The sequence below is a fragment of the Podospora pseudopauciseta genome, chromosome 1 (genome assembly GCF_035222475.1).
Source record: "Podospora pseudopauciseta strain CBS 411.78 chromosome 1, whole genome shotgun sequence".
Taxonomy (NCBI): domain Eukaryota; kingdom Fungi; phylum Ascomycota; class Sordariomycetes; order Sordariales; family Podosporaceae; genus Podospora; species Podospora pseudopauciseta.
The window spans coordinates 6242140-6256122 of NC_085892.1; the positions used below are offsets into that span (position 1 = coordinate 6242140).

The 13983-nt window shown below is 52.6% G+C and overlaps 5 protein-coding genes across 5 annotated transcripts; 3 read left to right on the plus strand and 2 right to left on the minus strand.

Moving 5' to 3' along the window:
* Positions 1-103: 103 nt before the first annotated feature.
* Positions 104-2439, plus strand: QC763_117180 (uncharacterized protein; the record flags this gene model as incomplete). The annotated part of the gene is made up of 3 exons (XM_062908299.1): positions 104-533; positions 621-669; positions 725-2439. The coding sequence occupies exons 1-3, from the start codon at positions 312-314 to the stop codon at positions 2437-2439; spliced, it is 1986 nt and encodes a 661-aa protein (XP_062771380.1). The 5' UTR covers positions 104-311.
* An 842-nt stretch (positions 2440-3281) lies between these two features.
* On the plus strand, positions 3282-4868 carry QC763_117185 (uncharacterized protein; the record flags this gene model as incomplete). The annotated part of the gene is made up of 2 exons (XM_062908300.1): positions 3282-4156; positions 4219-4868. The coding sequence occupies exons 1-2, from the start codon at positions 4042-4044 to the stop codon at positions 4866-4868; spliced, it is 765 nt and encodes a 254-aa protein (XP_062771381.1). The 5' UTR covers positions 3282-4041.
* Positions 4869-5330: 462 nt separating this feature from the next.
* VMA11 (v-type proton ATPase 16 kDa proteolipid subunit 2) lies at positions 5331-6381 on the minus strand (the record flags this gene model as incomplete). The annotated part of the gene is made up of 5 exons (XM_062908301.1): positions 5331-5409; positions 5462-5726; positions 5780-6152; positions 6237-6267; positions 6334-6381. The coding sequence occupies 4 exons, from the start codon at positions 6379-6381 to the stop codon at positions 5684-5686; spliced, it is 495 nt and encodes a 164-aa protein (XP_062771382.1). The 3' UTR covers positions 5331-5409; positions 5462-5683.
* Positions 6382-6398: 17 nt separating this feature from the next.
* On the minus strand, positions 6399-6915 carry QC763_0020410 (uncharacterized protein; the record flags this gene model as incomplete). The annotated part of the gene is made up of 2 exons (XM_062905394.1): positions 6399-6609; positions 6902-6915. 2 exons carry the CDS (start codon positions 6913-6915, stop codon positions 6399-6401), a joined length of 225 nt encoding a protein of 74 aa, XP_062771383.1.
* An 89-nt stretch (positions 6916-7004) lies between these two features.
* Positions 7005-11986, plus strand: ROM2 (RHO1 GDP-GTP exchange protein 2). Its single transcript, XM_062908302.1, has 4 exons — positions 7005-7542; positions 7658-10203; positions 10255-11439; positions 11526-11986. The coding sequence occupies exons 2-4, from the start codon at positions 7660-7662 to the stop codon at positions 11727-11729; spliced, it is 3933 nt and encodes a 1310-aa protein (XP_062771384.1). The 5' UTR covers positions 7005-7542; positions 7658-7659; the 3' UTR covers positions 11730-11986.
* Positions 11987-13983: the final 1997 nt, after the last annotated feature.

Genomic DNA, 13983 nt, shown 5'->3' on the forward strand with positions numbered 1-13983 from the left:
TCAACAAGCGCCTTAGGTAACCCGGCCTATCGATAAGGCTTCGCCCTTTCTTGGCCGGGGGGGTGCGGGGCGGGCACTGCGGGATCTCAACGGCATCACCAAATGCCGGGGGCCGTGATTGGGAACAGATGGAGATGGATTGGCTTGGCTCGTGCATGAATCTGAAGGCGCCCGCCACCACCAGTGACCAACATCGCCTCTCACCATTTGAATGGTATTTTTGTGATCTTTTTTACATGGTGGTTTAGAGCATCGTTTTCTTCTCATAGAATCCCCTCGCATATAAACTGTGCAGAAAAGATAGATAGACCATGGTGCTCCGAAAGTTCGAGCTTGAGGCTAAGCTCAAAGACGACAACCAGCTTATTCAGACTGGAGTCTTGCGAAATGAGCACCCCTTCGACACATCGCCAGAATTCCACGATTTTTTGATGGCATGTCGCCGCGGTGATTTGAAGCGGTGTCAGGAACTGATCTCTGAGGGCGTTAACATCAACGGCAAAGACGCTTACGATTATACTCCGCTCATCATTGTAAGTCGTCATTCTTTCTTCCTTGGTGTCCCAACCCCAAACACATCATGCATTCCCTCCCATCTTACATACAACTGACTTGTAAAGGCCAGTCTCTGTGGTCATTATGAACTGGTTCAGCTGTTGTTGGAAAGCGGTGCGTCAACATCTCAGTCAACAAGCTCATAAGTCGAAATACTGACATCATTCAGGAGCCCTGGCCGACCCAGACTCGTTTGAGAGAGAAAGAGCTGTATACAACGCCTTGAACAACAAGATTCGGAATTTGCTGCTTTCATATGATTACACCAAGACAGCGGATCCGTTGCAGTACTGGTCGACCCATATCACATCTCTGCTGTCTCGCGAGATTCCACCAACATCAGACATTACTCTGTCAGCACCAAACGAGGACTTTCACCTGCACAAGTTCATCCTGTCAGCGAGGTCACCATATTTCAAGAGAAAGTTTGCGGAAGCGCCCGACACTACCACCTGGAAACTGTCTCACAACATTCCTGTCGAGGCCTTCCGGATAGTCCTTCGCTATCTTTACTTGGGTGACCTCCCCCGAGATTTCGTCACCCCACGAAGCACCGTCACCGAGGAAGAGGTCTTCAAAGGCATCGACAAGCTCTGCAAGCAACTGGAAATCGACAAGCTCTGGGAAGCCGTCCTCTCCAATGACCGCCGACTAGCCCGCCAACGCCAGCAAGACGAAGTCGCCCGCGCACAAGCTCAGATCTCGGCCTTCTTCCGGGACACAGTTCTAAAACACAAAATCGAAGTAGACACTCGCAAAGCCGGCCAGGTAAAATGGCCCCAGCACAACGCCATCTTTGCCAACGTATTCCTTCAAGCCGATGAGGAGCTCCCAGAGGATGACACCCCAGAAGAAGAAGAAGAAGATGATGATGATGAACCTCACCCCCCAACTCCAAACGGAGGCGGCATCCCCATCGGCCCAGCCGGCTCTTCCAAACCACCCACCAAAACCCCAAAGAAACCCCGGCGCTCAACCCTCTACCCAGTCCACAAACCCTTCCTGATCCGCTCCCCCTACTTCGCAACAATGTTCGCCTCCCCCTTTCTGGAGTCTCAACCCTCCTCCCACCTCCACATCATCCACATCGACTGCACCCCCCCGGTCCTAGAAGTAATCCTCTCCTACCTCTACACCGAAGTCTCCACCTGCCCCCTCGAGCACGCCCTCGAGCTCCTTTACGCCTCCGACATGCTTCTGCTCGACGCACTCAAGTCAAAGGCCGCGGTCACGATTTCAACCCTCGGATCAGGCAACACCAACGCTTTGGTCGACCGCACGCACCACCACGATGATGGATCGACAACAAAGGAAAAGGTAGAGCAGGAACCGATCAACGTCTATGATGTCATCCACGCGGCGTGGGACTTGTCAGTTCAGCGGCTGGAGGAGTTTTGCGCGAGGTATCTGGCGAGCAGGCTTGAGGATTACATTGACGAGAAGGAGTTTCACGACTTGATCGCGGAGAGTGCGAGTAGGCTGAAGGCGAGGCAGGAGACGGACACGATCGAGTTGTTGGATGATATCAGGTATTATTTGGGGGAGAGGTTCAGGTTGAGGTTTGAGGGGGAGGGGTTAGAGGAGATGTTGGATGATGAGCAGTTTGCGGAGGAGGAGTATCAGGGGTTGGACCTGGAGGGACCGGATGTTGGGTTGGAGGAGTTGGCGATGACGATGGGGGGAGGGGAGGATGCGGGTTATGTGGGGAATGGGGATGAGGCCGTTGTTGAGGGGGTTGATAGGGGGGATGAAGGGGAAAGGGGGGGAGTGGTTACCTTGGGGGGGGAGGTGGTGGAGGATGAGTTTGCGAGTGATGCGGTGAATTATCATATTTTGGTGGAGAAGATTGATCGGATGTTGGAGAGTCTGAAGTTGGATGCCTGAGGATTATATATATACGAGTAGATATTATATGATACTGTTGTGTCCTCGTCAATATGGACGACTTTTTTTTTTTTTTTTTTTTTTTGGATGCTGTTGAAGATAGCTATGGGTGAGGAATTGTGACTGCAGGCTTGATTCAATTGGCGTAAAGCTGTACCTCTCCCAACCAGTTCAGGTCGTAGAATCGATCTAGACCTTATTGAGCTGTCCTCTCGGCCTACATCATTGGGCGCAAAGTCTCGGTTAAACTGTCTGGTGTACCTCGGGGCTGAGAGATACAAGAGTACATCGACACTGGACTCAAACATTTCTCCGGGAATCAGCAGGCGAATGATTCGGTCAACTGTTGTGTAGTGGACACAAACGAGGGATTTTTATTCTTTTCAGTGTTTCCCTCTCCAGTCCGTTTCACGGGTACTGTAGGCGAAGCAGATCGTGAAGGTGCAAGCCACCGAAAGAGGCGCAGAAGAAAAGTCCGGATTCCACAACCCGGAGAACCGGATAAGGCCCACGGATGGCGTCAACCGGTGGATCTTTGATAGTCTTGGTTTTGGCCTGTTCCTGCCGCGAAGCCGATTCACCAGTGTGACATCTTATCAGCTGTGATATGCCGCATGTTTGGTCGTTTCTGTTCTGTTGTACCTGTTGGTTAGTTGGTTGGTTGGTTGGGTGTCAATATTCGTTGTCCTTAAAGGAAAACCATGTCCAAATCCCATCCAGGCACTCCTGGGTATCTCCCTGACAGGCGACACGCAACCACATGCACCGATGTGTTGGTGGTCCCGGTGAGCATCTAGAGCTGTCGCCAAGATCAACAGAAGGGGAGCTTGTGGGGGAAAGAGGTTCGGTTCCCGCCAAATGCTCCAACTGGAACCCCGCACATGTTCCATTTCTCAGCACCAAGACCCCAAATCCGAGAGAACACACCATGGAAGCTGGGGATATCAGCCAGTAAGGGATGGCTTCTATCTTCAGCCGTCTGCATGCTGCACACGCCTAGTAGCTGCTGCAGGTTGAAGAGGTGTGGGTGCCCTTTGTGCTTCCCGGGCACCCCCCTCCTCAGAGAGCAAAGAACACGAACACCTGCCGTCTTGAGACCCAACCTCCAACCCCCCCTCCACCGCTTCTGCCCTGATCTCCATGCCTCTCGGTGGTTACACTTGTCTTGGGCCTCACGTGTCCGCATATCTGTGGTTTTTATTTCCTTGCTTTGAACGTTTCGAAGCTCTTTTGTGAACAATCAAGTTCCAAAGCTTAGCTTCCTGTTCACGATAAACTAGCTACATAGCTAGCGGCTTCATCCCATCTCTTCCCATCCATTTGCGGTCAAGCAGCTTGTTGTTCTTTGACCTTTTGCCTTCCCTCTTTTCCCCGCGCACGCGCTGTCATAGCCACCCTTCAAAAGGCTGGGCCGTCTCCGCTGTCACTGTACAGCATTGTTGTTGTTGCTGCTGTTGCTGTAGCTATTGCCGAATCTATCTTATCGTCAAGGTACCTGGCCGTTTGCCGTGATACAAGTGCGAGCTTGTTGAATTTCTTGAGCTTTGCCATTCTCGATACCGAATTCCCCCATCTCTCTCGCCAGCTCTCAGCTCCTCTAGAATGGCAACCATGATCGACAACGACGCCATCCCCTCCTACAGCCGAACAACTCTCGACGCCCTCTCCCCCGAAGACTTCGAAACAGCTTCCATTCGCTCCGCCGCTCCCTCGTACAGTAAGTCCCTCAGCTTTCCCCCCACCTCTTCCCTATTCCCCCAGTACTAACTCTCCCTTCAGCTAGCGACGCTCCCAGTTACCACACCTTAAACCCCCACCCAGACCCAACACCCCCCTATTCCCCCCCTCCCCCATCCTCCTCCTCCACATCTGCTTCTTCCCTCCCCCCCTTACTCCCCCCATCAACCTCCCCCACTCCCACCCGGGGCCTCCCCCCGGTGCCCACCGGCCCAATCCCCTCCCCCTCCCTATCCCTATCCTCCTTCCGCATCCCCTCCTGGTCCCCATCCAACCCCCAAGCGCGTCACTACCACAACGTCGCCCTCCGCCGCGCCGCCTCGTCGTCGACCTCGTCGCCGAACAACGCCTCCCAGGAGACACTGAGAAGAGTCATGCTGGAGCGCATAGAGGAGGAGGAGTTCCGCCGGAGAATCAGACCGTTGGAAGACCCCTATCTGGTTGGGGAGGCAGCCGCCACGAGGGCGAGGCAGGAGAGGTTGGCGAGGGAGAATGGGGATGATATCCTGATTAGGGAGAACAGGAGGTGGGATTGGTTTCTGAGGCAGATGAAGGAGCGAGAGGAGCGAGAGGAGAGGATAAGGCGGTTGGGGGGAGGGGGGGCAAGTGGAGAGGGGAGCGGTGGGAGGACTGGGTTTGGCATTGTTGGGAGGGGGGGGAGGTTGGCCTTTAGGGTTGGGGGGAGGTCGTGATTGATTGGTGAGGTGAAGGCGGCGGTTTCCATCATAAAAAAGGGGGGGGGGTATATGGCCTCCCTTTTCATGTTGCCAAGGATTGTGGTCTTTGGGTCTCTTGCTTCGTTTCTTTTACCGTTCATTTCGGGATGCCAATTTTGGGAAACATTTTTGGGTTGCATTGGGTCGGTATCCCTTTCTTATTTCTCTGTTCTTTTCTTCTCTCGTAAACGAGAAACATTAGAGACGGCGTTTTTTTTTTTGTTTTTTTTTCGAGGCATCTGGCATGTGCTTCGGAACGCATTTTCATCAACATCATTGCTGGGTTGGACGATGGAACATTTTGCTGCGTATTTCTGGAGGAAACACTTTTTCTTCTTCTCTGTTTGGGGTGTAAAAAGTTAGGTTTAGTCTGTATCCCGAGGAGGAGAGCTCTTCTAGTTAGTCTGGCTAACCAAGAAACTCAATCTGAAAGCAATCGGTTCTACTTTGTTTGGTGTCTGCTAGTTCCCAGAGTGACGGGTGCTCGAGCCGACTTACGAACCAGACTAGGGTGACACTATTGTTTGATGATGATAACGGACTTGCTCAAAGTCTAGTGTATTTCTTACACTCCAAAAAAGTGGCAGGGTCTATTTCTCGTATCGAATTCTGTAACCCTGTTTGTCGCCTCCGTCATTCATCCCATGATGCCTATATAAACAAGTAAACATCCGTCAACGCCGGGCCAAATGCTACTGATAACCGCCTCTCACCAGCCGCGTCTCGGCTTGTTATACACTGTTGTTGTACAAATTGTACCTTCGCTCGCTTCTCCGGTAAACAAATGACACTTAGCCCTTGCTCTTGGTGTTGAGAATGAGACCGACGATGAGGCTGGAGATGATGGTTAGCACTAGCAGAGTCAGTTGTTGAGAGGTAGAACATACCCATAAAGACCAAGAACTTCTCCGAAAATGAGAATAAGCACCATGCCGACAAACACTCTCGACTGTTGCATGTACGATCTGACACCCTTGTCGCCAACAACGCCAATGCAGTAACCGGCGGCGAGACCTGTGAGTCCGACTGACAGCCCACAGGCAAGATGCATGAAGCCGTTGAACAGGCTGTAGTTGGCACCCCCAGCATCAGGTGGCGCAAGGTCCTGGGCGATCAGGACTGAGATGACGAGGGCATAGACGGCGATGATACCCGACATGACGACGGGGATCAGACACTTCATGATCAGGTCTGGCCTGAAGGTGCCCACACCCGCGATACCAATGCCGGCCTTTGCGGTACCATATGCTGCACCCATGCCTGTGATGACGATGTCTTGTTAGTATGTCTTCGGATTCGCTGAGGATATTTCGGTGGAGAGTTCGAGAGATGGGTTGAACATACTGCCAAAGATCATGGCTGCAGCGATGCCGGCCTGGAAGAGAGTCTGTCAGCAAGCTTGCGATATGCGACAGCCAACAACACCGGGAACTGGACTTACCATTCCGAAGAAGGGCGCGAACTTGGGGGAGAGCTCCGAGTCAGCCATGGTGAGATGTCTCCAATTCAAGACGGATTCGGGTTGTGGATGACGGCTAGAAGCGAATGGGCGACGATAAAGATGGACGTCGGCCAGGCGTAGGGGTTTGGGAGAGCTCGACGTTGTTGTCTCTGCCTCCAGTGCACTGCACGACAAACAGCACGGCACAGCTTGGATGTTACGAAGCCGCCAAGGCCAAGCACCACCCGCAGCTTGGGGGAGCCGTTCAGTGCTAGCCTGCCAAGATCAGCCTTCCCTTTGCTTCAGGTGACGGCGCACGTGATATTTCAGTTGGCTTGGAATACCTTGTTTACCGTTACACAGGGTCACAGTGCCACAGAGCTTGATTTGGGGCCACCTGCATCATCGCCAACCAGACGCGATAAGCAAAACAGTCCGGAAACTTTCGCTCCCCTGGTTGGATAAATACGCGTCGTTTTTTTTTTTCTGCACCTGTGTCTGTGAGACTCACCAAAACTGGTTCAGCTGATCACATGGAATATACGGGATAATGCGAGAAATTAATCACGAGGTGCTTATCATGTTGACCTAAGGTAAGGTAACTAACTGTAATTCGAGATTGCCTTGAAATTTAGGCCCAAGATGGAAGAGACAGACAGGGGCGGCGGGATGCTGCGCCCACTCTCCGGCATCCACCCTTGAGGCCCTGTAAGGACCACTTTGGCCTCGCTGGGTGTGAAGGCTCTCCTTTCTGTCGAGAGATTGATCGTGTCGCCATCTGATATCGTGCCCTGCCCATTTCCATTCTCTTGAACAGTCGGTGAGGGATGCGTCCGTACATCTAATCGGCCGCTGTGCACCCCCGAGCCAGCCACTCAGAAGTTACCGGCTCCTAGGCCCATCCGGCCAAAAATTGTCGTTAGGGGGCAACGTCCAATAACGTCAGCTCTGGCCGTCCGTGACACCGACCGGAAACAATCTCGACGAACGGCAGCCCTTCTCCGACGACACACGTTCCTTTACCTGCCATTACCTACAATACTCCAGCGATAGCCAGCCGTTGGCAACGGATACACCGTGGTTGTCAGGAGCACACTGGGCTTTTGTAGCTGGCTGAGACCATTGTTTGCCTGCCCTGTGAGGTGCGACATCTAGACCAGACCGTTTCCCCGTCGAGGTAGCCGGCGAGACGTCGACACCGAGATACGAGTAAGTTTATTTCCTTCCCCACTTTTTGCTTCCATTCTCGAACAGGAGGGCATCCCGCCGCCCATCTACTAGAATACCCAACCCAGATTCGGCTGCTGATGGGATACACACGCAGACATGGCCGATTATCAACCGGACCGAGTGCCACAGTCGAGGCATCACCAGCAGGGACATGCCGACACCTACCAGCGAGATGCCGCCTTCTCCAACATCTTTGGCGCCGCACCGCCCCCGGGCCGTTCGCAGACTATGACCTCGTCCGTCCACCCGCCCGAATTCATGCAACCGGGTCGCACCCAAACTATGACATCCACTTCAGGCATGTCGGACATGCAGCGACCTCCGCCTCAACGGCCACCTCATGGCGGGGGAGGAGGAGGAGGAGGATACGGCGGGCCTATGCCGCGACAGCGGCCGAACGACCGAGGAGGGTACGACTACTACCAGACGCAAGGTCAACCGCGCTCGGCTTCGACCGGAAACCAGGTCCCGTCGCCCCAATTTCTTCAGCAACAGCAACAACGGCGCCCCTTCCCCGGAAGCCCGCCGCCGCAGCAGGGGCAACAGGGCTACCCGCCTCAGCACTATAACCAGCAATATCAGCAGCAACCGCCGCCGCGCAGGCCACCTCAGGGGTCGCCGCCCCAGGACTATCACAGCCCTCAGCAAACCGCAACCCAACGGTTCTACCAAGGCGGCAGACCCGCTCCGGCGATGAATGCCGACCCCTATCGATCTCAGTCTCTGGCGAGCTATCCGAGAGGACCCCCGATGTATCAACCTCCTCCGCAACAATACCAGCAACAAGCCCCATCTGCCAACGCCCTTCGCAATGCTCAGTATAGTCACCAGCACTCGGCGCGGACCACCGCACAGGGCCGGGTTGTGCCCGAGAGACACTTTGAGGATCGTTCCAATACCATGACCGGTTATCCCTCCCACGATCGAGATTCTCACCAGACGATGAGTGGCCGCGTGATTCCGAATAGAAGGCCGGCGGGGCGCGACAGTAGCGGTGGTCATTCGGTGACGGCAGACTATCTGGCCAATAGCTCGCATAGCTCGCCAAATCCAGGGCATGCTATGGGGTACGGTCCCCCCGGATCTCAGACAAGGACGGTCAGTATGGCCTCCTCAGTTGGAAACGACAGTCAAAGGACAATGTCAATGGCCAGCACCATCACACCTTCGATAGCCCCAACAGACAGAAGCGACACTACGATTGTTCAGAGGTCATCTGTAGGCAGTGAGAGACCACCGACAGCCAGAATTCGGCCACCAATTGTGTACCCGGCTCTCCTATCTCGTGTTGCCGAGTGTTTCCGGCGAAAGATCGTGGTGGGAGACAGGACCAAGAACGAACTGACATACACCAACGCCTTCAGCGGTGCCGAGGCGGTTGATGTTTTGTCTTACATTATCAGAACCACAGATCGAAACCTGGCTTTGCTACTGGGGCGCGCACTCGACGCACAAAAGTTCTTTCACGACGTCCAGTACGAACATAGGTTGCGCGACTCGACCTACGAAATGTACCAGTTCCGCGAGACGATGTCGGACGAAGCGAACGAGGAACCGGGGGTGAACGGTGTCTTTGTACTGCTCTCCGAGTGTTACTCTCCAACTTGCACCAGAGATCAACTGTGCTATTCTATTGCATGCCCAAGACGACTGGAGCAGGTGTCTAGGCTCAAGCTGACTATGGGTCCTGGTCTCAAAAGAGAAGGAGAGGCCACGGTTGGTGACGATGATGTTGATCAAACAGACGAACAAAGACTCTGGATCAACACCGTTCCCAAGGAGATTGCTGACAGCATCGGAGATCGTGAAAAGAAGAGACAGGAGGTTATTGCGGAAGTCTGCTACACGGAAAGAGATTTCGTCAAGGACTTGGAGTATCTTCGTGACTTTTGGATCTTCCCACTGCGTGGAAAGATCAACGGCATGTCGCCACTTCCACCACAGAGACGAGAAAAGGTGGTCAAGACGATTTTCAGCAATATCATCGATCCGCCAAGTATCCACGCCGTCAGCTCCAAGTTTGCCAGGGCACTTACGGAGCGTCAGCAAAAGACGCCGGTTGTCAAAAACATTGGTGACGTGTTCCTGGAGTATGTGCCGCACTTCGAGCCGTTCATTCACTACGGTTCCAAGCAGCTGGAGGGCAAGCACGAGTTCGAAAATGAACGGGCCATAAACAAGGACTTTGCGCTTTTTGTGGATGAAATTGAACGGCGGAGAGAGTCGAGGAAACTGGAACTGAACGGTTACCTGACAAAACCGACGACGAGGCTGGCCAGGTATCCGTTGCTGTTGGAGAACGTCTTGAAATACACTGAAGACGGCAACCCTGATAAGGAGGATATTCCCAAGGTGCTGACCTTGATCCGTGATTTCCTCAGCAGGGTGAATGCCGAGTCTGGAAAGGCTGAGAATCGTTTCAACTTGCGCAGACTTCACGAGAACCTCAAGTTCCGTCCCAACGAAAGGGTCGACTTGAAGCTCACACATGAGGGCCGTGAGATGGTGTACAAGACTCAGTTCAAAAAGACGCCGACGGAAACGACAGCCGATATCACTGCTTACTTGTTTGACCATGCTATCCTTTTGGTTCGGATCAAACAGGTGGGCAAGACGGAGGACATTAAAGCCTATAGGAGGGTAAGTGATCGGGACAGGTTGTTCTTAGATACAGGGCTAACATGGCTCTAGCCGATTCCGCTGGAGCTTCTTTCCATCAAGGAGATGGACGAGGTTATTCCGCAGTCTGGTTCCGTCAAGAGGACATCGTCTAGTTTACTGCCTCTTCGCGCGGCCAATGACACCAAAAAGGGCGAATGGCCCGTCACTTTCCGGCATCTAGGCAAGAACGGTTACGAGCTGACGCTGTATGCTTCGAGCCAGTCCGGACGACAGAAGTGGCTCGAGTTCATCGATGCTGCGCAGTCCAAGCTGAGAGCCCGTGCCGACTTCTTCAACACGACTGTCATCTCGTCTGGCTTCTTCTCGCCCCAGAACAAGATCAACTGCATCACGCCTTTCGATGGCGGTCGCAAGCTTATTTACGGTACCGACAGCGGCATCTACATGTCGGATCGTCGCGCCAGGGACGGAAACGCAGCACCGCGCCGTGTGATAGACGTGACGGGTGTGACGCAGGTTGATGTCCTGGAGGAATATCAGCTTCTGCTGGTTCTCTCCAACAAGTCGCTGTTGTCGTATCAGCTCGGTGCGCTGGATCCCAACGAGCCGCTCTCGTCCAAGAGGGCCAAGAAGATTCAGAACCACTGTAACTTCTTCAAGTCGGGTATCTGTCTGGGGAGACATCTTGTCTGCTGCGTCCGAAGCAGCGCGCTGTCTACCACGATCAAGGTCTACGAACCGAACGACGCCATGTCCCGCACCAAGAAGCAAAAAGGTCTCTCCAAAATGTTCAACGCCGGCCAGGACGAACTCAAGCCGTTCAAGGAGTTTTACATCCCCACCGAATCGACGTCGGTCCACTTCCTTAAATCCAAACTGTGTGTCGCCTGCGCTAGAGGGTTTGAAGTTGTTTCTCTCGAAACGCTGGAAACGCAATCGCTGCTCGACCAAGCCGACACGTCACTGGATTTCGTGTCGAGGAAGGAAGGGGTCAAGCCTATTCACATTGAGCGCCTTAACGGGGAGTTTTTGCTGAATTACAGCGAGTTTTCGTTTTATGTGAACAGGAACGGGTGGAGGGCGAAGCCGGAGTGGAGGCTGGACTGGGAAGGGTCACCGCAGGCGTTTGCGTTGAGCTACCCGTGGATTCTGGCGTTTGAGCCGAACTTCATCGAGCTAAGGCATTTGGAGAATCTGTCGGTGCATATTGTGCCGCATAGGAACTTGAGGATGCTGCATTGCAGCACGCATGAGGTGAGTTTCAACTCTGTTGACACTTGACATTGGACTTTACAAGTTTGTGTTGAGAGAGAATGGCTGGGAACTAACGGGTTGTACAGATCTTGTTTGCGTACGAGGATGAGCAAGGACAGGATGTGGTTGGGGCGATTGACTTTTGGAAGAGCCAGAGGGGGAGTATGTACCCTGTTGATGGGGCGGCGCCGGCAGCGTTGCCGTCGACAGAGGGGGGTGGCCAAGGGGCGGCGTCGGGTACTTCGGGGCAGCAGCAGCAGCAGCCGCCTAGGTTGACGGTGAATATCTAAGTTTATCAAGAAGGTAAAGGGAAAGTAATATTCCGGTTTGGAAGTCTTTGAGTTCAAAGTAAGGGGGGGAGCGGTTTGCAGACGGGGTTTGAAGGAAGAGGAGCAGTAGCAGCAGGGTTGGAATATCTGGGAGAGTTCTCTTTTTCTTCAAAATTTCGGGAAGTTTCTATTGTAGTGTGGTTGGGATCGTGGAGTGATGTTTTTGTCTGTCTAACTTTTTTTTTTCTGTTTGTTTTCTACATAACACACAAGTCCAAGGTATTATTACCTTTTTAACATGAGCAAGAAAGTTGTTGTTGGAAAAGTTTTGGGGTAATAACTGGAGAAACCAGGGGGCAGGGGGGTTTTTGAGTTGGGTGTAATGCTAGGAAGGTTTGAAAGACAGATGGGGGCTTTTTTTTTTTTTTTTTTTTTTTGTTTCGTGTGTGTGTGTTGCGATGTTGTTTTTGCTTTGTGTTTACTTGGGAGGGAAAAGCATTTAGTTTATTTGTTAATACCTATGTGTTCAAAGTTCTCAAGGGGGGGATGATGGCTTTTTGTCTGTTGAGATAGTTTTGGGTGAGAATATAAGGGTGTCGAAAGTCAGTTTGTCTATTGTGCAGAATGTAGGGTTTGTTGGTGACTATGTGGTACAATGATGAATGCAACGGGTTTGGGAGGGTAGGTAGCGCGATGTCATTATCAGGAGGAGGCTTGCATTCATTCAGCTGTGGTGGTGGTGTGAAGTGGGAGGTAGACATGGTACGGCTGAACTGTAGAGTTAAACAGGACGGAGGATCATCATGACGAGTGCTACTACCGATGTCCACGATGGTGGAGGTTGAAGGAAGCTTTTGGGAAAGTGAACCCCCGAGAAAGAGATTATGGTCGTGATGTCCGCAGATTTGGCATCTGTGCGGTTTGTTTGTGGCAGAATTGATCATCACCACCCTTGGTGATTCTAAATTGGGTCAACGGGAATTCATGCACCGGATCGACCGATTGATCGGCTTCTGGGATTTGTGGATTGCGTGGTTGACTCGAGAGAAATCTTTCTTTTTCACTTCGAGGAGTTGGGAGAAAAGGATTGGGTAGGTTGTAGGCTCGGGAAGCAGGGGGGTGGGACGGACGGTTGATCCGCTGTCACTTTGCAGGTGATGCATGTTGATGATGCATGGTGACCTGACGGGAGACATAGGTAGGTACGAAGCTGATTTGACAGATCAAGGGAGAGGTCAAAAGAAAGGGAAATGCCACCGATATCGCTGTTGAGGAGGGAGGAGGGGGGGGGCGCGGGGGTTGGTTTGTGAGACTTTTTCCTGTTTGCCATGTTGATAGACACACTGAGTTTGTCGTAGTTGAGACGGGTACAGAAAGGGAAAAGGTCTAGGTTGTCTTTTGATGTCATAATTTTTTTTTCTTCCTGTTGTCGATTTCTCGATGAAGCCAGGAGAAGGCCAACGGGAGTGCCGAACAGCCAAGTTGTCAGTGTCTGTAGACGAATGCCAACGTAGCTCTCGCTTGCTTTTTGGTTCTCGAACGGACCGATCTTGGGCAGTTTGGCAGTCCGGTTGCTGCTGCAGTGCACCACTGCACCTCTGCCCTGTTGATGAAGCAGAAAAAAAAAAAGATATTGCACAGACGCCCAAAGTAGGAAGACGAGGGATCGACGTTGTCCAAAAGGGGGTTTTGGTCCTGGTTTTGCATTCCCAAATCAAGAATAGGGTTTTGGTTAGCCTAGCGAATGGACATGCAGCTACTTTGTCTTGCCGGTGAGGGCATCTCAATGGGTGTTCAACAAACGTCGTTGGACATTGTCCTCCCCTCCTAAATGGAGGATTTCTTGTGAGACTCCGTAAACGCGCGTCATGTTGCACTCAATCGGCAGGCAAAAAAGTGATAATTAGGGGATCAATGGAGAGGTGGACGGTGGGAGATGCCCCGCTATGAACTCACCATGGAGCCATGTTGGTGTCTCTCACTGTGACTTTGCAGTAGTGCTAAGATAGCTCTCAGGTGTGATTGTGATGTATGCCGAGTTGATCCGTCTGTCTTGGAGGAGGCTCAACTTCTTGTTTTGCATCAACGCATATCTCTCATCACATTGTTATGAAGATGATGCAAAAGCAGCAAGACAGAGTATTGGTGACAGCTGTCAACCCCCGAGCCGTCGAACGCCGTCACAGTGCACTTGTAACCGTTACCGAATGTTACGGTGACCATACCCAACCGTTGCCCAGTCCTATCCGCTGACAAGGGTCTCCCCAGACTCGAG